Source organism: Egretta garzetta, unplaced genomic scaffold, assembly GCF_000687185.1.
Source record: "Egretta garzetta isolate BGI_Z169 unplaced genomic scaffold, ASM68718v1 scaffold10, whole genome shotgun sequence".
NCBI lineage: Eukaryota > Metazoa > Chordata > Aves > Pelecaniformes > Ardeidae > Egretta > Egretta garzetta.
The window spans coordinates 806,521-830,270 of record NW_009258268.1 but is presented as its reverse complement, the minus strand read 5'-3'; the positions used below and the strand labels follow the sequence as shown (position 1 = coordinate 830,270).

The following is a 23,750-nucleotide window of genomic DNA, read 5'->3' as shown; positions in this document are numbered from 1 at the left end:
GGACAAATCATCAACTAAAAGACAGAGCCTAATATGAGCACGGAAAGAACACACTGCATATCTGTTCTCTTACCTTACATACTGTGGGTATTGAGGTTCTATAACTTCTGGTTAAGAAAAGAACCTTAACTCATACCATTTCATTGTGTAGACAACTCTTCTGCCATTATAGAATAACTTATTATACTCATAACTCACGTTAGAGGTCTTTCAGTTTTAATTTTAAAAAGCATTAATAAAAAGAGCACATAAACTGCGCTGCTGGGACCACTTGAGCACCGTGACTAAGTGACAGGATTTCTTTTTGCAATAAAGCTAATAATTCTTGAAATAGAAACCAAAATTATGCTGACACAGCATGTTGCTCCTCTCAAACTGAACTGCTTGAAAGACAAATACTATTACAGCAGAATACTTTTTTTCACAGAATTATTAAAACTGCAGTTTTGACTTGTAACAACGTAAGCTTTAAGGAAGCATCTGGTTTTATACAGGTTCTCCCTTCTGGTGGACCAGAACACTATTTACTGCTAATTCACAAAAGTGAATATATTATCAGTCAGTTTGCTGGCGAGTATCTATACAAAACAGAATCTGTCACGAAGCATTTTGAACTGAACCAAATAAAGTGCAATTTCTTACATGATAAACTTTGCAGGTATGTACTGCATCCCTCAAGATCTTACCACTCCAATGGCAAATTAAGATAATACCTCAATTCCTAACTCTCCCCCTATTAAATTAAAAAAATAGAAACCAGAGTTTCTAATAAGCACTTAATCTTCAAAATTATTACAGGAATACCTTTAATATGAAAGGCAGTATCACTAAACAATAAAAAAAAAATTAGAAAACCCACACCTCATTAAATACACACATTAAACCCAAACTAATTTGGAACTTCATTGTCTAAAGCAAACACATGCCTCAATTATACCCAAAGCTTTCATTTACTTTTCCTTATAAACATATGGGAAGATGCTAATTCTAAGTGTTTAGCATTTTGTGTCTCAACATAGAATAAACAACTTCATGCTTACAGTTTCCATAAAGTAAGTCTACCAGTAATAATATGACAGCTTCAGGAGATGAGGAAAATGCATTGGAAGTGGCATTACCACCCATTCCAGATAGCAGTTTCTGAAATACTTGGAAAGCTTTTCAACTTACAGGCCTCTAATTATACTCATAACTCACGTTAGAGGTCTTTCAGTTTTAATTTTAAAAAGCATTAATAAAAAGAGCACATAAACTGCGCTGCTGGGACCACTTGAGCACCGTGACTAAGTGACAGGATTTCTTTTTGCAATAAAGCTAATAATTCTTGAAATAGAAACCAAAATTATGCTGACACAGCATGTTGCTCCTCTCAAACTGAACTGCTTGAAAGACAAATACTATTACAGCAGAATACTTTTTTTCACAGAATTATTAAAACTGCAGTTTTGACTTGTAACAACGTAAGCTTTAAGGAAGCATCTGGTTTTATACAGGTTCTCCCTTCTGGTGGACCAGAACACTATTTACTGCTAATTCACAAAAGTGAATATATTATCAGTCAGTTTGCTGGCGAGTATCTATACAAAACAGAATCTGTCACGAAGCATTTTGAACTGAACCAAATAAAGTGCAATTTCTTACATGATAAACTTTGCAGGTATGTACTGCATCCCTCAAGATCTTACCACTCCAATGGCAAATTAAGATAATACCTCAATTCCTAACTCTCCCCCTATTAAATTAAAAAAATAGAAACCAGAGTTTCTAATAAGCACTTAATCTTCAAAATTATTACAGGAATACCTTTAATATGAAAGGCAGTATCACTAAACAATAAAAAAAAAAATTAGAAAACCCACACCTCATTAAATACACACATTAAACCCAAACTAATTTGGAACTTCATTGTCTAAAGCAAACACATGCCTCAATTATACCCAAAGCTTTCATTTACTTTTCCTTATAAACATATGGGAAGATGCTAATTCTAAGTGTTTAGCATTTTGTGTCTCAACATAGAATAAACAACTTCATGCTTACAGTTTCCATAAAGTAAGTCTACCAGTAATAATATGACAGCTTCAGGAGATGAGGAAAATGCATTGGAAGTGGCATTACCACCCATTCCAGATAGCAGTTTCTGAAATACTTGGAAAGCTTTTCAACTTACAGGCCTCTAAGAACCATGATAAGAAAGAAGAGACGCTAAAAACAAAGGAAGTTATGTTTTGCACTGCAATATGGAGTCATGCCATCTGTGCAAAGTAAGAATGCTAATTATTTTAGAACATCCTGTTCTCAATTATTTTGCTGACTTTTTCAAGTCAATACTTATCTACACAGAAATCTTTGCAAAAGCCATGGTTATATCAGCAATAAAAAAATTAAATTTGGCAGAGGCAAAAAGTAAAATCATTAATCCACTGGGCAATCTTTTTGAAAGCGTACCTACATTTATCTGTGATAACCCTTGAGCATAAACTAGAGGAGACAATCTTTTTTACTTTACAGTCCAAGATAGTCAATACTGAACAACACTTATACCCCAGGTGTCTCCCAAATAAAGATCACCAGTTTCATAGAAGTACACTAGATAATATTTATCTATTTATTTTGTTTTGTTGCCAGTTTTGATTTATTAAAACAGAGTCATGACCCAACTGAGTTCCTCGAATAACTCGAGCCACATTTGGATCATCACACAAATGGTGACTTTTTAAAAAAATGGATCTTTTCTGTGACATTAGACTAAAATCCTGCAGAACAGTAACGTTTTATATCCTGTACCATGACTAAAATTTGAAGAAGTTATTTATTAGCATGCTAAACCTAAATATACTTAATCCTTGATGCACTGTATTTACCATTCTGTAATCCCATCCACAGTTGCTTATGATCCTTTTTTTGCATCTCATTGATGACTTGACTTTTGTGCTTTAAAGCATCTGCTTCTTTTATACAAGCCATAAAATGAGCTTCAATCACATCCTTAGAATGGCAGTGTAGAAGATCCTTTTCTGGAAAATTCTACAAAGATAAAAGATGAAGAGAAATGCATTACACACCTTAGAAGATGAGGACTAAATAATAATTTTAATCAGGTTTATATTTATATTAAAAAAGCACACTGGAATCTTCTACTTATGGAAGAAGTTAACAACCATTCTCTCACTCTTCTGACAAGAAAGGTTTTACATTGAAAAACATTTCACGAAAAATCAGAGTTGAACAATTTTCTTTAAAACCAGAAATTACTCTAAATTACCCAACCTCAACTTGATAAATATATTTAAATACATCAGTGGATATATATAAGCCCTTACATCCAAAATTCAGGAAATTTAAGAGTTTTAACATGTTTTCAAGCAGATGTTCAATTCTCTGGCAATGAACAGGAGAAAAAGGGGAGAAGTAAGTAACAAGCACCCAGATCCTACTGACTCTCAGTGGCAATTTAGCACCCATTTCTATGCAAGCCTTTGAAAAAATGTTTCCTCCAAGTATCATCATCCACATTTAGGAACTATAGCATATATGCCACTTACAAACATTTTTCCTTAGAGATACTAGAAGTCCTTGTTAGCTCCAACTTCACTTAATACACCTGCCTATTGCTAAGCCCACATGACTTGATTTCAAACCCCTTTCATTTGGCTAGAGTGGTGCGCTGCATTCAGCATTGCAGATGCACAGTTACCACTCCTCTGGTAACTTTTATCCCCTCAGTAAATGACAACCACCTTTCCTAATTAATTTAACAAGGAATTATAGCAGTAAAAGTTGTTCAGGTACAAAAAAGATTTCTTTGGAAATTAACTAATCAGAAGTTAGGCATTGTATAGGTATAAAGTTAGAGTTGTTCTTCCTCTAATTTGTCTTTTATCAACACTTGGTATCACTTGCCATTTTACAATAATACAAGCACTGAGTATCACAAACTCATTTTCTTCAGTTTTCAAAGGTTTAAAAACACAGCAGGTTTTATCCCCTCCTTATTCATTTTCTTTTCACAATTTCTTAAAACCATGCCGAACAGTGCAAACCCCCAGAGCCAAACCAGAGTGGCATCATTAGTACTCCCCTTCATAACAAGAGCTTGCCATGTATGTTGTCCTTTAATTCTCATCTGTTATTCCACAAGAGGACCTTTCCTCTTAACCCATTACAAATTGGCTAGTTAAAAAAGCTTTTGTGAGGGACTATCATAACCATTTTGGAAATACAAGTACATTTAACGGGATATTTTTCAAAGGCTTTTACAACATAGTTAAAGTGTCACAGTAGGAGCAATATAATGCTGGGAAAACCCATACTTTCCTTCTCCACATAAAGCCAGGAAAATAGTGAAGAACTGCTTCAAACTACATACTCAAAATATCCAAGAACCACTAACAGTTGGCAATACGAAAGGGAGCTGGGGATTGCCTTACCTGAAGGGAATTCTGAGGACAAGAATGGTAGTTCCCTCCTCATTAGGTTATTGAAAAGAGTTGGAAATTAAAAAATGGAATTTTGTATTGCGATTCCTCCTTATGGAATGAACCCAGACTCTGGAAACTGTGGATCAAAATGACGGCTATCTTCCAAAACCAGAAGTATAAAGGAGTATAAAGGCAAGAAAAGACTGCTAATATCTTTACCACCGAAGCATACACAGTTTGGTGTTGAACTTAAAGGGAGCGCTATTGTTACTTAGGACTGATGTATGTAGAGCTAACTAGAAATTTAAGGACAGAGATAAAGCTTCTTTCTCATATAAGGATCTCATAATAAAGACATTAAAGAGGATAGAAGAGAAAGGAAAGTTCTTTTAGGGCAGCGCTCGCTCCCTTTCTCCCCTACAAAGCTGAGTGTCTCAGCATAATTGGGCCCAAGATGAATGGAACACATTACTGGGATGGTTACTCTCCAGCGAACATCTCTATAGGCCTGTAAAACACTTTTAGAAGTTTAACTTACTTGCTCAAACAAAAAAAAGTAAAGTCTGGTAACCAATCCAGAAGAATAGAACAGTCAGTAATAGCATACTTCAAGATCAAAAAAGTTCTTTTCATGCAAGAATTTAAAGTGAGACACTGGCATCCCTCAAAAAAAAGATGAAGCAGTGGAAGGTACCTAATGCAGAGTAATACAGGATCCTAGAAATTGACTTTCACAGTTAAAAACTGAAGTTTTAGCTAAATTTATGAAAACAACAGTTTTGTCACAACAACTGTTTTGTTGCACCTACATTGAAATACACTGAACTGCAGGGTCTTTTTTTGGACATTCCTGTCTTTCTACAGGTAGGTATCTCCCTGCTGACTTTCTTCCAATGAATTTCAAATTACAGGGAATGTCACTCCTTGGGGATGTGTTCCAGACAACACACACAGTGTGGTCTGCAGAACAGCAAGGAGATATTTAAAACTGGTCAAAGCTAGCTATGCTAGTGGAAAGGATCTAGCCACAGTAGTACAAAGGTGTGGCATGATAAATTTTCACAGCTTCTAAGGAATAACACTGTGGAAGACTGGAAAACACTCCGACAATCTCAGTGCTATCGACTCTTTTCTACTGACACATTCCTATGCCGTACTATGAGTAGACGCTGAAAAACCTAAAACATGAAAGTGGTAACTTAGAAAACAACCCTGCTGCATCTACAAGAGGCATATGAAACAGTTTCACCTACATAAGACTACCAACAGAAAGTATGGCATCCCCACTGATTTATAAACTAGGGCACAGAATAGTGAGTTTTATACTTAAATATAGAACATGTATACTTGTATTTTTTAATTCAACTTGCCTTCTTTCTACTTGAGGAAACAGTGATGAAATGCAAATAACTTTATTCAGTTCCCTGAAGAGAGAGACAATCATTAACTTGTACCCACAACTATTGCCATACAACTATGAGATTTGCAGAAAGTTTAAACAAATCCCATAAGCAGCTTTAATTCAAGTACTCTTACTGGTGATGTCTTACTCCCTCCATGTTCAATAACTTCTCTTTCAAAGATATGAAGACTTGACTCTTTATTTTCTTAGAAAGCTCAAGTAGTACTCATTTTATTTCACATACCAGTAGACACTTGCAGCATAAACTTGGTCATAAAGAAGTAGGTATCATCTGTACAGCAGGAGCACTAAATGACCTCTCACATAAAACTTCCAAATACATCACAGGTAATTTCAACAGTCTGGTTTCAGAACTCCATTCCACCCATATTTATCTATTAGTTCTAGCTCACAAAACATCTGTTTATACTGTGACAGTCTAGTTGCATTAGACCACGTTTGCAGAAAACTACACCAATAATATGGTGTTAAAAACCATAAGAAACATATCCAGTGACAGGAGGAGCATCCATGTATTTGTGTTTAGTGGCCATCAGTGGTCTTTTTTTTCCCCCCCAATAAGATTAATTTTAAAAAAATCCTCACTTATACTTCTGGCTTCCACAACATCTCCCAGCAGTTCTGCAATTTGTCCACAAGCTACACTTCTTTTTCACTCCACCTGATCCAATCTTGAGCTAAGAAAACCAAGGTGACAACTGTCGTTATACAAAAACAGATGCAAGTTTCCCCTCCTCTACATCAGGTCTTGGGTGGAGAGGCAGGCACTAGCAGATAAGGGCTTCAGCAGAGGGAGGACATTAGCCTTTCCCCTGGCACACCCAGTTTCCTCTCCTGCTGCCATTTCCAGAGAAGTTCTGTTGCCCAAAACCTAGAGAGTTTGTAACCATGCTGAGAACATGAATAGTGCTAAGCATGCCACAGAGTCGCATGAGATGAGTTTAACAGGAAGGGATAGAGTTTCCCTCCCCTCCACAAAGCCACACATAGGTAACAAAAGCAACTTCCTAGACTATGGCTTCTCATGATGCTCAGACCTTAGTACTCTGTTCAAGCTCAAAACTACACACAAATAAAAAAAGATAATCTAGGCAGGAATCCCGCAACTAAACTATTCAGCTGTAAAAAACTATAACACATGAAAATGCCTTCAATATTTTTACATACTTTGATATATTTCACTTATGTTTTGACCTTAAGGATTAAGAGAAATTTATTTAAATACACTTTCAGATTACATCAAAAACAGGAAGAGAGATTAAGCAGGTGCTTAATCCAAGGTGATATATTTTTAAAAACTAAATTACATCAGCTTTTAAAATAATACTGCATTAGCAGTAAATTATTTCTGCTGATCTTTAATGTATACCTTTGAGACAAACTCAAATTAGCTAATCTTTTGGCAAGCAGCAATATAAGGATATTAAAGTCAGTTTACATTACTAAATGAAATCGAAAAGTACTGTGGTGCTGCAACTTATTTCTCATGATGGCTCTACTTTGGGATGGCTACATCCACACACTGCCACTGTTAATCTCCCAGAGCACTCAGAATGTGTAACAATTAAATCATGATTTATGAAACTTGACGCCCTACAGTTTCTTCAAAACACTCTGGAAGTTTCTTCATCCCAGCTCTCTGACACATATCAGACAGAAGTGTAGCAATTACAGTGGTTTCAAAAACATCCCCAACTTCAGATTCATGCATTCAGTCATTTTAAGTTTCAATGTGTGGAAATACATATCATAAGAATATATGATTTCAAGTGCATACTTCCAAAAAGAACCAGACTGCTCCTGTTAGCAAGACCTTTTCTAAAGCACCTTCTAAAGACCTTTTCTAAAGAACTGTTTCAATAAAAACATTCAACACAACTGCTTCCCAGTATTGCTTTTCATTTCACCTCAAACCTCACACACTAAAGTCAAGCCTATTAGCCTAGTGTTTTCCTTTGGATCACTTTTCCTCTTGCATTGTTTATTTTACAATGGAGAAATTAAAGTTTCAAAGTTAATACTATGATTTCTAGTTGTGATTCTGACTTCAAAACATACATGGGATTATCATCTCAATGCATTTCAGAGTATGAAAGAATCCTGCACCAAAGCTAAACCTGCACAAGTACTCTTCTGAGCAAAGATCAGTAGTGCTATGAAGTCATGCCTAATGGTTTTACAATGTGTAATCAAAATAATGTCTCTCCTGTGACTAAGCTGTCACAAGACCAAACTCACTTCACTCAGTTCTCTAACGGGGACCCACATGAAGTACAACAGCATTCCCTGACTTCAAGGATTTCTACAGTATCTCACACCCATGCTCATGTAGCTAAAAGGATGAGCACTTCTCAATCTTCCCAATCTTCAGTCAACTCAAGCTGACCAAATTAAAAACATTACAGAAAGTTCTTCCCATATATCCACACAATTGCACTGACATAGTCTCATAATTTATCTTGAAAAATAAATTTTGGATTTTCAGATTACAATACAATTGTTTTCAAAGGAAAGTCATTTGAAAGCACATATAACATCATGGAAAACAGCTGTAGACTTACAGAAAACTTTAGATGAGTCCTGAAGAATTCTCCCCTTCAAATCATACCATTCACTTATTTAAAAAATAATTATGAAACCTTTTCCTAGCTTCCAAATTTCACATAATCCTATGCTCACTTGTTCTTAACTAAAGGTATATTTCAATTTTACCTTGAAATGCACTGTGATGCTCCAAGGAAGGGCTGTATTTGATGCATGGAGATCAAACAGTAAACCAATTGGGTAATGCCTAAAAATCAAGACATATTAAATGAACATAAAAGCCGTGCATTTAATTCTACATATAACAGTTAACATACCTGCATTTACATTAAAAAAAATTAGCTGTTTGACTTCCACAATTAACATTTATTATTGCTTATTCAAAAAAGTTATACAGGCAGGTATAAGACTGACAGTTTCTGGCAGAATCAAGTCTGGAATTTACATGTTTGGTATTAAACCAGTGGTCTCCAAGCTGTGCCCACAAAACACTGCTAGTTTTGCAACAGTGTAAGCAGCCTACAGCTACTCTGTGGAATCCTTCAAAAGAGCATTTTTAGTTAAAAAGACTGATAATGGTAGGAATAGCTGGTCTGATAAAGAAAAGTATACAAGCTTTCAGATATTTAAACACTGTGGGTTTACACCACATTGACCCTTAACATCTCTTCTCTCTCCCACATGCCCGATGTCATTGTGGAAAATAAGTAGGAAAGAGAAAAAAATGACATATCTATAAAAGAACTGAAAGAGGACAGATCAAGATGAACTCCACATCTTTACTATCAAATTAAAAGGAATGGAAAGGGGAAAAAAAATATTAATTGGAGTTTTTTATTTCAGTGGTGTTCTGGATTAAAGGAGCTACACAAAGAAGCTGCTTCCTCCAAATATTCACTTCTGTCTTATAGCTTTGTCTCCTTTAAATTCATTAGAAGATACAGCCTCCAGCAATATAAGGAATATATACCACATACACAGAACTTCCGCAGACACTCTGAAAAGGTCTTTCTGCAGTTTTCTCACAAGCAGACACTGGCAAGATTTTTGATTAAAAAAAAAAAATTTTTTTTTTTTTTGCATCCCAGGCTCTATTCTCTTATCTTTCAAAAATCTTAACTAGAAGAGCCTTACTAGCTTGTCATCCTACAAAGAGATAAACACACACTTAACTGTAAACTCAGTAGCTTCACTGAATGAAATGGGACTGATCACAGGACGCAGAGCCAAGCACGTACATAAGTTTTGAAAGTCCAGAGACCAACAACTGAGAGCATTGCTCTAAAAGCACCTGTGCCAAGCCAATTTCCTGGCCTGCTAAACTCTCACACAATGGTGCTTTAGCACCCTCTACGGGTGAGCTAACCCCAAAGCTAAGACAAAGTCACCACAACAGCAAAATAAAAACCAAACCAAAACAGTACTACAATTCTTGAACTTACCTATTGCATTTGTAACTTCTTAAAAGAAAGAATAGGGGGAAATATCAAGAAAGTATCTAGAACTGTGTTTTCCTGATAAAGGGAATAAAGAATACAGATAATGCATATCCAGATTTATCCTGATTCACTGCTAATGCTCAAGTCTTTACTGCTAAGACTTTTTACTACTAACTACCAATCACGTCTTGAGTACTTGAACAGGGATAGAGCAAGAGTTCCATGAAAGAGTGGCCTTCCAGGTAAGCTCAGTAACAAAAATCAGATTTCCTTTGATAATAATTAGATGAACACAAACCACAACTTTCAGTTATTTTCAACTTATACATAAAAAAGATTGCTAAAAAAAGAGAAAAAAAGAAAAGCATCAGTTCTTGGCCTACCTCTATATTTTCTACCGAGTTTAGATTAAAAAATGAAGTTCAGGTATTCAAGCTTTCTTCAGTAAAATCCTTGTGCTTTACACAGTTGATAGACGAGTTTTATTTTGAAAGAAGCCAGCCCTAGATTCATTTTGTTCTACAGCAGAACACATGAGATTAATGAAGACAGTAGACCATGAGAGACATAGTTTTCTATTCAGAAGCACTGCCTTCCCTTAAGAGTAAAGTTCACAAAAGGAGTGAAACAATCCTGAGATACAAGACATGTCCTGCTTCAAATTCTAGTTCTTACACACTAGCATTTAATCTGAAGCCAACAGAAGCCTTAAGTAATGCCTGTACCTATTGCTGTGCTTCACTTATTTTTGAGATACAGCTACAAACATTTTTAAGAGTCTGGAAACAATATCACTCCATATAACAATACTAAAGCTATTCTTTATATTTTCCTTATACTAAAACCTGGCTTCTTAACCAGGATAGGGAATTAATGGAGAAACAGAGAAGTTGAGAAGAAAAGAGGACTTGTCAATCAGTACATAGAATAATAAACCCCAACATTCCTCACTCCATTCTTCAGCATGTATCTACCTGGTGCTATGAGCCAGCATTCCCCCATTAAAGATCTTGCTTCCAGTAGTACTGCTTCAATGCTGTTCCTGAACTTCTATTTGAAAAATACACATTGCAATTAAAGAAATACACAAATGCCCTCTCAAGCCTATAGCAACCAAGAGAATTAAAAAAAAAAAACAACAAAAAAATCCACCAAACCAAAAAAAAACCCCAAGAGAGCCTTTACAGATTTCCACTCCCCCCAACAAGAAAAGAGAAAACAAACAGAACAACAACTAAGGGAAACATTCAGCCCAGAAAGGTATCATTTTGAAAAAAAAATATCGGATTATTGAAATCAAACTGGTCCTAACTAGAGTGAGAGCCAAGGACAGGAAAACTGTGCTGAACTTTCTCAAAGGAAATAATGGGAAAAATATCAAAGAGAAAGTGTCTAAGAGTTTGCAAATATTTTTGTACAAGTTGCTAGAATAATGATTAGTTCTGGAAAATCTTCAATCTACAGAAGTGTAACAGCACCCTGACTTCCAGCCATTGTCAATTTATTACTGCTTTTATTACTATACAGAAGGTGATTTCAGAGTGCAAGAGAAGTCCTGGAAAACACCATGTTAAGTACTTAAAATCCTTTTGAAAGTGACAGATAGACAGGAAGGAAAATTAATTACTACTTTTCTAACAATTTCTTTCTGAACCCAGGACAAAAAGTGACAGCATGAGTTGGTGGGTTGTTTTCCAACCAGAATAATTTACTGTGGTAATTCAGTAAAACATGTGACATGAACTGATAAATCCAGGACAAAAAATACTATGCTCTAGAACCGTCTGGGGTACTAAGCATATCAAGTGCCCAAAATTTGGTGTTTAGGTGTTTCTATGAATAAATGGTCTCACTGAAGGAAATTTTGGCTGCATCGGAAAACAGTCTCACCTTTTCCGTTAGTATTCATAAGAAATAAGTTTTTCTTAGATCTTTTAAGCAAACATGTAGCATTTTCAAACAATATATCAGCTATGCCTGACCAAATGGTGTTTTGACCTTTTGTATTCCACTGATTCCAGATTAGGAAGGGTCAAGCATCCATCAAGTTGGTACTAGAGAGACACTTATGCAACTACCAGGGCTAGAGCACAACCCACAGAAAGAGGACAGAAACTCTGCTGAAGGCCACGTGCAAGTGCTCAGACAGGATGGTAACAAGCTACAGGGTGTCATCTTCTAGCATCTGCTGAAGAAACCACCCTTGGCATATCAGAGGCCTTCACTCAGGCAGAGCTCCTGAGAGAGGATGCAGCTCTCCAGGTCTCAAGCTGCCAGGGGAGCCTGGGACCTCTCCTGAGGGTTGGGGCAAGCAGAGAAACTGTCCTTGCCTAGAGGAGGTGGGTGTTAGTGGAGGAGCTACGTCACCAAGTTAAGGAGCTGCAACAGGTCAGCAGGCTGCACAGCGTCAGGGAAGAGAGATTGATGGTATCTGCACCGAGACCTTGCAGAAGGAGGAGCTACGTCACCAAGTTAAGGAGCTGCAAGAGGTCAGCAGGCTGCACAGCGTCAGGGAAGACAGAGATTGATGGTATCTGCACTGAGACCTTGCAGAGAGGAGAGCCTGAACTCCCAGCTGCACAGAAAGAGGGTCTGCAGGCATTGAAGTGGCAAAGAGAGACTTGCAAGATGGGGAAGGCTGGAGTCTTGTGATCTCTGGCAAGAGAAGGCAGGCTCCTTCTCCACCTGCAGTTGGTGCCTCAGTGGCAGACAAGGGGCTGGAAGTTCTGAGGAAGCAACAGAGCAGCCTGAACAGCACGTCCACACCACAAGGAAGCAGTCATAGCTGTAGGAGAGTACCTCCTACAGGAGACAGAGCTCTCCCCCATCTGCCAATCTCACTTGTTACCTGCAGAGGTTTGCTGCTTGTTAAGAAGTTGCAGGCAGACTGGCAAGATTTGTCCTGTGTTTGGATTATTAGCCTTTGCTGTTCAACCACACGAGCACAAATCATAAGCATATCATGTAAGTGCTGCAAGGGAACCCTTGACTGTATCAAGGGTGAGTATACAGCTCCAGGGGCAAGGTGACATCTCCACAATTTTGCCATTGAAGGAGGAAGGCTCAGAGGTGCGTGAATGCTGGTCAATAACTGTGGGTCAATAACTGGTTGTGCAGCTGGTGTGACAACACAGACTTGGCTTTTACAGCAACATGACACTCTTCGAGAATAAAGGACTGCTGGGAAGAGATGGAATCCGTTTAAGTGGGGCAAAAGTATCTTTGCCTTCAGGTTAGCCAGCCTGGTGAGGAGAGCTTTAGACCATAAACACAGGAGTGTGAATAACAACCCACAGACAAGTAGAAACTAATGGACATGGGTGGAAAGCAAGTTGTGAAAGGTGACAGCTACAAGGGAGATCTCAAAATGATAAAAGAGTGTAGAAAAGAGTCTACCACAAGTGTATGTACATAAATGCACACAGCTTGGGAAACAAGCAGGAGAAACTAGAGCTCCACAGGCAGTGACATACCTGTGACAGTGTTGGGCTACCTGGGATAGGGTGAGACAGCTTGTACAACTAGAATGCTGTTGTGGATGGATGGACGGACGCAAGCTGCTCAGGAAAGACAGGCAGGGCAGATGAGGGAAGAGGGTTGTCTTCCATGTGAGGGAGTGGCTTAGTTGTATGAAACTTAATAGGACAGGCAACAGGTTGGTTGAAATCTTGTTTCTGCATCACAGACCCTGGTTCTTGTTAATCTCTGACATTTGCTGGGAAAGCAACATGGTGGGACACAAGTAGTCAAGATTTCTTGATATAGGCATTGGATGGACCAGAGCTGACCGGCACCTGAATCTGTTACTTACTAACAAGACAGAATAGTTCTGGATGTGATAATCAGTGGCAACTTTGGCTGTAGTGACCATGAAATGGCAGAGTTCAAGATCCTGGAGGGACTGATATAGGAGAGTAAGCAGAATGCAGACCTTTGATTTCACTCACCGCTTCCTTCTGGTGCCCCTGCACAGTTCAGGCTCAGCCACCTCAGAGGCATCACTGGACAGAGCTTTCAGTCCCTCACCTGCAACCACAGCACTGAACCTATCCCGGAGCTATAGAAATGTAGGTAGAGAAGGAGCCTTCCTCCTGCTGCCAGAAGTCACAAGCCTCCAGCCCTTCCGCATCTGAAGAGACTGTTTTCCAATCTCATAATCGCAGACCCTGCCTGCATCTCCTTCAATGTAGCTGTAGGTTTAGGCTCCTGTATCTGCGGGGTCTCTGAGAAGATTTGATCCATTTCCTTTTGTAGTCTCTGATGCTGCATTCTGATGATCTCTTCCTGCAGCTCCTTAACTTGGTGACACAGATCCTCCCCCAGCACACACCTCCTGCAGGGAAGACGACCATCTTCCCCTGCCCCAATAGCCACACTGGGAGGCCCCAGGGCCCTGTAACTCCAGATCTGGAGAGCTTCATCCTCCCATTGGGAGCCTGGCCTGAGTGCTGCAGACCATGAAGTTGAAACTGTTTCAGACTTTCTCCAAAATTTCACTGGAAAACAGAATTGCTGCAAGTGAATGGAGATACGCTACATCCCAACCAGGTACGAAACCACACAGACTGTAAGCAATATGACCTCATTTTGCAAAGTAAATAATTAGAATAAGCAATGTAATTAGCAAGTTCCTTCGATTCTGAATACAGAAGTTATACGTAAAAAGAGAAAGAATAGTGAGCATTAATGCTTAATCTACGAACTTCTATCTCAGTCTAATTCTCAGTTCCGGTATTTGGATCTTCCCTGGAACAAGCTTCAGCTATTTAGGGGATTACCATTCTCCTAAAATAATGGTTTGCAGATAGCATTTTCCTTAGAAAAGCAATTCCACTGAAATAAGTAGAGCTGTTCCTGGCAGAATATGCTTAGATTTTCTGAAAGATCAGAGCCTTAATCAGCAGATCATAATTGCCCTGTTCATTTTCTCTTCAATTTTCAATGAGTTTCCCATCTCTTCACTTAATTTTAGAATTACAATTTATATTTTTACTCTACACCTATATTCTGTAACTTTTTTTAACATCATGGGATTTGAAAACTTACAGAAAACACAGATCTATTTCTGGTTGAAGGAAAAAGCCTTTCTCCTTTCTTGTTACAACTTCAGTGAAAAAACTTACAAAGTTTCCTTCCATTATCTACCTAACATTATGAACACGCCAGGACAATCTTGGTATCTTGCTGTTTATTTAGACAGTATCTATGACTCAAGGTCACTATGGCACAACAAGAAACCAATTGTTGTTAAATTCCAGATAATTTAAATAGATGTCTAAAGCTGGTTTTGCCAGCCAGTTTTAAAAAGTGAAAAAAAAGCTAGTTTTTATGCTTTTCTATTCCCATATTTTCAAGAGATCTACTGCATCACCAAGTCTGAAGGGACTCCATGATATGATGCTTGCTAATTGAAAGACAATCCAGGCTCAAGAAGCTATAACAGTTACTAGTTTCCTTTCCTGTTATGATACAGGAAATAAAGATATAAAATCTCTTTACTATTCAAAATATTAAATACTTTCTGGAGAGCTGATGCTATCTGTAGAGAGCTAGCAAACATTGCAGGTCTTAAAATGTTTTCTTTAAAACCCTTTATGGCAGAAACAGAAAGAAACAAAATCTGATTAATGGTATTTATGAAAACTAAGTAAGTGAAACAATGTCAGTCTGATTCCCCAACTTCTCATTAAAGATACTTCTAATAGACCATATGACAGAACAAAAACAGAACCAACAGCAATTATTTCAATAAAGTTGAACTAATTGAATTCAACAAGCACTTGTGCATCAGTATTAGATTATCTGTTCTACAGTGCAAGCACATATCACACCAGTGAAAAGTGAAGGTTATGCATGTTTTATTATTTTCAAGCATATTTGCACTCAGACTCCAGAAATAATACTTCCTACCTGTGAAATTAGGCATCTTTTAAGAAGGTAGAATAAGCTAAACAAAGATTTATTTGGGAATTCTACTGCAAAAAACTGTAAAGCCAAAAACATAGGCATTTTGTATTACAGTAACAACCAGAACAAAACCAGTAAGTGCAGCACAACCTCTGCCTTATACATACAGTAACTACAAGCAGAATAATCAAAAATATGTTCAACATTAAACCTTCTTCTGTTTTTCCCAAATGACATGCTTTTCTTACTCTCCTCCTCTTTTGCCATCTTTGAAACCCAGTGGAGTGATTAGTTTCGGAAAAGTGCTGACACTGTACTGAACTTGATAACTCTCTACATGATAAATTGAGTACAGGTACAAAGTTAAATAAACTCACCATTTCAGTGGTGTACCTTCATATTCAAACCATATTTCACTAACTTCCTCTTGTCTCATAACTTTCTGAAAGTGTTTCTTCACTTTGTCCGTTACCAGTGTCAAGTAGCTTATCCTTGGCAAAAGCAACTGAAAGAAAAAAGTTACAGAAGCTTTAAGTATACAGAAAATCTACTAAATTAATAAAAATCTGTAGCAAGTATGCATTTTCATATCCAAAATTCAGTCAGCATTCTTCCCCCTCCTCTCCCTCTTAAGGTAAGATGTCTTTCAGACAGTTTACCTAACAGTCAACAAAAGGCTACAGAATCATGTACTCAAAAGATGCAGAACAGCAGTATCCAATACACTAATCCTCCCCCCCAAAAAAGTAAAAAAATAAGTTCTTGATTCTTTCGATGGGAGGGTTAAGAGTGGAATTTAATTTCTGATTCTCTGTACTTAACCGTCTTCATATGAACAGATAGGAACATGTTCTAACTTCTCTTGAATATAATGAGAAGCTGTGTTATCAGCTATTATTTCAAAATGGAAATTCCTACAAAATTTAAAAAAAAAAACCAAACCAAAAAACCACCACACCACAAACAAACCCAAAGGATGAAAACTAGCTGCTTAAGGGTTTCATTTCTAAACGTGTTTTGTATTTCCAGTAGCTGGCAATTTCCATTTTCTTTGCACTGGGTTTGCCAATTCAACATGTTAGTCAAGCCTACTATGATTCTTCCACTATTTAACCTTTGCCCAGCTACTAAAATCAGAAAGAAAACCGTCAGTATTTTATCATTTGAAACAAGGCACCTTCTTACAGCTTTCTAGTACACTACCTTTTTTTATCAAGTGTGTTGTTACGCACTATCCAAAACAGAATGCTGTGCTATTTTTATTTGCAACGCCCTCCCCTCCCATTTTTTTAAAATCTCACACCTAGTAAGAGTGGTTAAGCAGACTGCAGCAGTCAATGTAGTGACTGCTGACTGTAGAGCACATTTACTTAAGATGAATCAGTCCATAAGCTTTAATGAACAGTGCCTTTGAGTATCCCAGTGAGAAAATATTAACTTCCCTGTAAAATAACATTTAGCTTTGGCGCAGACATTTTAAATGAATCTTACTCATCCTGTAAATTTATTTTCATTTCCTAATTATTAATAAAATAGATGGGTCTAAGGAATAAATAGAAATAAATTATATTTTGCATAATTAGAGAAATGTTGGGTTTCCAGTGCTCCTCATAACCAGTGTTGTCTCTTAAAATAGTTTCTTTATAGTATATGGATAATGCTAGACTTAAGTGAATGTCTGTAGTACACACATCCCAAACTACGTGAAGATATATTTTTCCTGACAGAAGACTTGATCTCTGCTGCAACATTCTTCCAGAATGTCTCCAACACACTTTCATCTATAAATTAGATAATATTTATAAATAAATTTTAGTATCACAGCCAGAATTTCAGATTCACAATGAAGTATGAAGATTAAATTGAGAGTAAGTTCTTACGAAAGAGAATGGATTTGTCTTTTAGGTGATCTGCATTAGGTCACTAATCTGCATACACCTGTGAAACAACTAAATTCTAGGATTATATAAAACCACAAAAGATCAAGAGTCACCACTATCAGTCATCAAGTCAGTTAACACTTATCTTTTATGTACCGTATGGTTTTCTTTTTCCATCTGTTGCTCTTATTGCCATCATCATATTGTTTCTACCTGCCTTCATAGGAGTCTAATTCAGCACAGTGATTAAACACAGCCTTCAGTTTTAAAAGGTGAATGTACACACTCAAGTGAGAATTGTTTGGTACCTCAATGACTTGAATGACAATATAATCTCATCCTTTAACCCAACTCCACATATCTATACTGATTGTTCTTGAGACAATATACTCCAGGCTATTCCAAACAAACCCAAATATTTTTGGTAATAATTCCATATTATTTCTGTGTTATATTTACAGTTAAATTAATGCTGGTATATTCTGATATGAGACCCATTTGGACTGCTACAAAAACCAACTTGCTGCATGTGGCACAGACATACAGGAATTGATAAATACATTAAAGCATTATTGATTGCAACAGTGTTTGACATAACCCCTTAAGCTGCACAAGTAACTTCCTCCATAAAATATTTTACTTCAGTTTGCAGTGTAAAAGAACAATGCAGTTTCTATTTCAACACAATTAGAGATCACAGACAATAACCAAACAGCATTTAACTGAATTTAACAGAATGTGGCCAGCACTCCCAGTGGGCCTCTTCGGAGCACAAAGCCCAACAGTTAATCAGGTTAACAGGAACTGCCTGTTTTTCAGAGATGCTGAGCATCTGCAGCACCTACTGAACTCTTTTTTTCAGTCTTCCCACTTCTTCTACCTTACTACAGTCTTCCCTTTCCATGGGAGACATGAAAAGATCCAATTTATCTCTTTTCTAGCTTTAATTATCCTACAGATTTAGAAGTATACTAAATCTGTTAAGTGAGACCTTTAAAAGCATAGTTTAATGACATTTTCATTTTGTTACCACTTTTAGTATCCCTTCTCCACCAGTTATCTACACTCAGTGAGAGACACCAGTTGACACAAAACACTTTTAGTCCAGAAATCCTGTAATTTTTAAATCCTGCTACTGAGTATTTCCAGAGGAAAGGTACTACAAATATTTAGGAAAAAAAAAAAGTTTAATGTATTTAACTATATGCTGGGCTTTAGTCAATCCCTCTGACAGCAGAATCACGTTAATTGTTTTAGACAGGTCTCTATATGAAAACCAGAATTCTACACAGCAGTTCACCTTCTAGACTATTAGATACTAACGAGCTTCTCCAATGCCACATGTCAAGGAGCCTTCCTTTTAGGCAAAGCCGGAATGACACCTCTCCTACAAGCAACGCTGCTACTGACTCCTAAGCCAGTCCGTGCAGGCCAGTGAGACTATACCCCTTCAGCCTTTGGTCATCCTACAGCAATACTTCTAGATGCTGGGAATGAACATTCGTGATTCAGTGATAAGAGCAATTCTTGGTTTAGGGCTGTAACACTTGATTAAGAAAAAAACCCACATGATCATACGACAAGACTTACTAATCCAAGTTAAACTCATTCCACTAGGTCAAATTTGCTAAAGTGCCTTTTTCTTCTTTTTCTTTTTTGAGAAATGTCCTTCTATCAGCAGACTGAACAGCAAGTTAAAACAATGCTATGAAAATCAAACTCATCAACAAGTAATGTAAAAACTTCAAACTGAATGTAAGACTGATAAACCACTACATAATACACTAAGAGTCAGAATGCCCATCATAAATTAAACTACCTACAGTACTGCATGGGCAAATACACAGACAAGGTAGTGTCAAAGTTTTTAATGAACAGACTGAATGCACATTTAGCATAGATTCAATAGCTATCATGTAAATAGTGCATGAGAGAAAATAACTAATAGGAAAGTGCATGATATAACACATAAGGAATTAAACAGAAGAGAATCCCAGTTTTGATTCAAGGTCTCTGGCAACTGACTCTGCCGTGCTGCCTGCTGATCAATGGCAGACAAGTATAATGCTTGCCGCTCGCTATGCAATGTTATTTCTATATTGCATGCTATGTTATTTCTTAACAAAGAAACCTGAATGAAAAACCCCACTTTCAACTGAGCTTTGTGACTCAGGAGCCACATCTCTCTTGTCCCCTAGAAAGGACGGACTTTTAAGAAGATCCAAGTCTAAAGCAGTCAGTGGGTGAATTGCTTTTAAGTGTCAAGACCAAGTAAGGATTCCTGAAATGTTAAGCAAGGCTGGGTGCCTTTCCCTCCAGCAATGAGTTGTGTAAGTTTTCTCCCACTCAGTATAAAAACAAAAAGCTGGCCTAAACTCCTTCAAAGTAGTCAGAGTACATGGTATAAAGCCAAGTAGATGTTCATGTCCTGCTGCGATCAGACTGACCATTGCAACAGTAATGAAGACAAGATAAACAAATGGCTCAGTACTAAAATTAAAAAAATACCATTTGAGAACATGAAAAAAAACCTAAAATTCATCTTCACATCTGTATTCTTAAGTCAATGGCCACACCCAATGTAATTATTTAATCCTTTAAAAATAAACAGGTACTAGTTCTTGATTAAAAATGAGACACAACTATAATCAACCACTTTTGACATGACTTCTAGCCCTAGCTTTGGAAGAAATTGTGAAAGACAGGCACACAATTCATATATGCTCAGCTTAAACCGAAATATCTATACAAAACTGACAAGGGGAGGAGAGAGGGGAGCAACCAAATAAGATTGGAGTCCTCCTCATTAAATTAAGAAAACAAAATTAAATCCCAAATACATTACCTGGCAGAATAAATCCTAGCAGGCTAGAACATGCTATCCCCTTAGTTAAACAAACCACAACATCTTCCTTTTGCATACTGTGTGTTGCTACAGTATTTAATCACAATAAACAGGAATGCTTTCTGTAGAGGTTAAATGAAATGCAAGGAACTCCTAATGCCTAAGTGAGTGCTTGCAATATATCGTTGTGTAAAAAGAATACCCCTCCAGCTATCTCCACAGATTTTGTTGTAGAGCCAAACACCACTCTGCATGCAAAACAGATTGTAAAACAGAGAAATTCTAGATTTAATAGGAACTGGACTGGTCTGATCACTGATGCTTCCAGGATGAAGAAACAAAGCATCCTAACACAGAATGGCTCCATGTTGCTCACTATTATAGACATCTTAATAAAACAACCTTTTTGACACTGAGTAAGCTTAAAGAGTGGCCCAGTGAAGGCTAGCCCCTTGGGCAGAGTATCATTCAAAGACTGCCTTCTGCTGTAATTTTGTTCTTCACACCTGACAAATCTCAGGCAATGAGCACTGTGCTTCCTGTACACATTTTATTTCTAACTGTTGTTTGCACCAAAAGACAGACAGTATACCATTTTAAAATAGAAGTCATAACTATTTTAGGACTAGGGAAAAATCAGATAGTTCAGCAACAAAGGTAGTTCATCCTAGCTGTTTGTAACTACACTTCCACTCCAAACACAAGCATCTGTAGGAAACACTCCAAAGAAATGGAGGTATCAGTTTCCAGTGTAACTCTGCAGAAACCTACCTGGCTTGACTGTAAGAAGAAACAGGACAGTGTTTTACCTGAGCTGCTTAGTCCTGATGTCACTACTCTTTCCAAAAGATAGACAAGCTCATTTAAAATTAGCTCTGCTAGCCCCATGCAGTGCCGTAATATAATACACACACGCATCACTCCTGTGCAATGCTAATACACCTAACAGACAAGGGTCTCCTGCCTCACTACTCACAACAAACTGAAATCTATCACACAGATTCTGGGTGGTTTTTCTAACCCCTCACCCTCCAGGTCTACGTCTTCCTCAATCTTCATACAGCAAGTTGCTCAGAGCAGAAGCTATTTTTCCCCTCTTAACATAATGAAGCCAGAATTCCCCTCTCATGCAGCCTTCCCGTTTATAGCAGGCAGTTTGGAATACAGATGTTATATCCATATTAACAAGTACTGAGGTGTGACAAGAAGAGACACGTAAAGCTTAAAAGCTGGTGTCAAGAGATGGGAACATTCACTTTTTTTACTCCAATTTTGGGGGGGGTTGATGCTTTTTACTTCAATTTAACTCCAGTTTGATCCCATACACTAAATGCCCATTAGCAGATGAAGCACATCTTCTACTTCAGCTTCACGTGAAAATGATTCAGCTTGTGGGCTATAAAACTGCTGTGTGATGCCAACCAGGGCACAGTAAGCGGAAAGGATGAAGACTTGCTTCAAAAATGCACTCCAGATCTGAACAAAAACATTAACGTAGATGCAGTCTGAAACCATGAGAACGAAACCATGATTTAAAACCTTGATTGCTATTCTGCCTTTTACTATTTACTATCCTTGGTCCCTTCAAGAAGCAAAGCTATATTATCAGCTCCACCATGGCCTGAAAAAAGGAAGAAGCTAACATTTCAGAATTGTGATCCACAAATAACCACATTTTGCAGAAATAGAAAATTAAGCCTTGAGAATTTTTGTGCACACTGTAAGCGGGGTAAATAAAAGAAAACCTACCAGCTTAAAACTATCTCCTTGGTTTAGAAAGTTGCCACACCATGAAGATAATGTGGTTTCAGGGTTGCCATACTTATGTTAAAACAGATTGAGACCACATATCTCCATTCTTAATCTCATACCTTTCACATAACTCTTATACAATACATACACATATATTTCAAATCACGTTTATATAAAAAGTATATAGAATTTAAAGTCTGAGACTTCTAGATAGCTCAAATGCATTTGGCAATAGGTCAGCCTCATGAAGTAAAAGTGCTTCGTTTTACCAGTGGTAAAACTAAAGCAGAGAAAGATAAGCACTATCATCACCAAACGGAAAGCATTAATGCTTTATTAGGTTTCAAAAACCCACTGAACACGCATGTAAATCAGAAACTGACGACATAAAGATGCTATTAAACACAGAAGAAAAAAAAAATTTATATCCAGTAATATTTCCAGAAAGAGTAGAATAAGATATGACAAGATTTATAGCTGCCTTTCCTACATCTTCTCTCTCATGACTGCTAGCATTTAAAGAAAACAAGCAGAAAATGTCCATGAGAGGAAATACTGGAGCCAGCGTTCATTATGAGTTTGTGTTACACAGATGACCGATCTCAGTGTTTAAGATCACACAAAGCTCTGACTAAAGTTGTATGTTGCCTTGCTACAGAAATAAGTTCTCTCCCTTCCTCTGGTCATTACCCAAGAACATACAAACTCACCATGAGTACATGTAGAGCCTCCTCCTTCTAGCTATTTACTTGCTGACTTTTTCATAATTTTTACAGATCTTAATTATCTGTAATAAGTTCATCTCACTGGTGAAACAACCTTAAAGGTTTGATCGTGCTGTGAAGAGAGGCAAATCATGCAGAGTGGTCATGCAGTTTACTTTCAGAATGTACCAGGAATAAGAAGAAAAAAGTTGGGGTTTTGTCCACAACATGTAGTAGCACACGTGCTGACAATGAAGGAAACAAACAAACATAACTATGGCATTGGACTACCTGTGACTACTTTTGCTATACTCACATAGTAAGGTTCAGCTTCCCTTTCAGTTATCTCATCCTGATACAGAGTGAAACAGGTTGGTATTCGTCCAAACCACACATCTCGAAGTACATCTTTGTCATCTGTCATTCTTCCAACAGACAGCGAAGCACATGTAGATCACTTTGTTGCTCCAGCTAGAACTGTAACCCTGTTCCCCCCAAAAAGAAACAAGTCAGCACAACTGCAAATAAAATACATAAAATACAGCCACGAACAACGCTTCTCTCACAACAACTCTCCTGCAAGCATGATCAACACTGTCACTGGGACATTAAATCCATCGGTTTGAGTTGAGGCCTCAGAGTTAACGCTCCCCCAGCTACACACGGCGGACGACGAGTAACTGAGCATTTTCTAAGCCTGCATCACACCCCAATCGTAGAGGCAAAGGGACCTTCCCCGTTACCGCCTGGCGGTCCTCCCCCAGCCCCCACCCCACCCCGAGGCACCGGCGTTACCACGGGCGAGCGGCCTGGGCCCAGGGGCAGCAGCAGAGCC

General features: G+C 37.7%; 1 protein-coding gene across 3 annotated transcripts in view; it reads right to left on the bottom strand.

Moving 5' to 3' along the window:
- ATG5 (autophagy related 5) overlaps window positions 1–23,738 on the bottom strand; it is an 82,293-nt gene extending 58,555 nt beyond the window's left edge. For 2 of the 3 annotated variants that reach the window (XR_004841205.1, XM_035888793.1), the window contains exons 1-4: window positions 23,232–23,667; window positions 16,112–16,239; window positions 8,557–8,635; window positions 2,865–3,027 (exon numbers count right to left, since the gene is read on the bottom strand). Coding sequence is in view for 2 of the 3 variants with exons in the window: in XM_035888793.1 (XP_035744686.1) it covers window positions 2,865–3,027; window positions 8,557–8,635; window positions 16,112–16,239; window positions 23,232–23,339 (478 nt within the window). In the remaining variant the exon portion in view is untranslated. Of the gene's footprint in view, window positions 1–2,864; window positions 3,028–8,556; window positions 8,636–16,111; window positions 16,240–23,231; window positions 23,668–23,710 lie in introns of those variants that run through there. The other variant, XM_009649339.2, reaches the window with a different exon arrangement.
- Window positions 23,739–23,750: the final 12 nt, after the last annotated feature.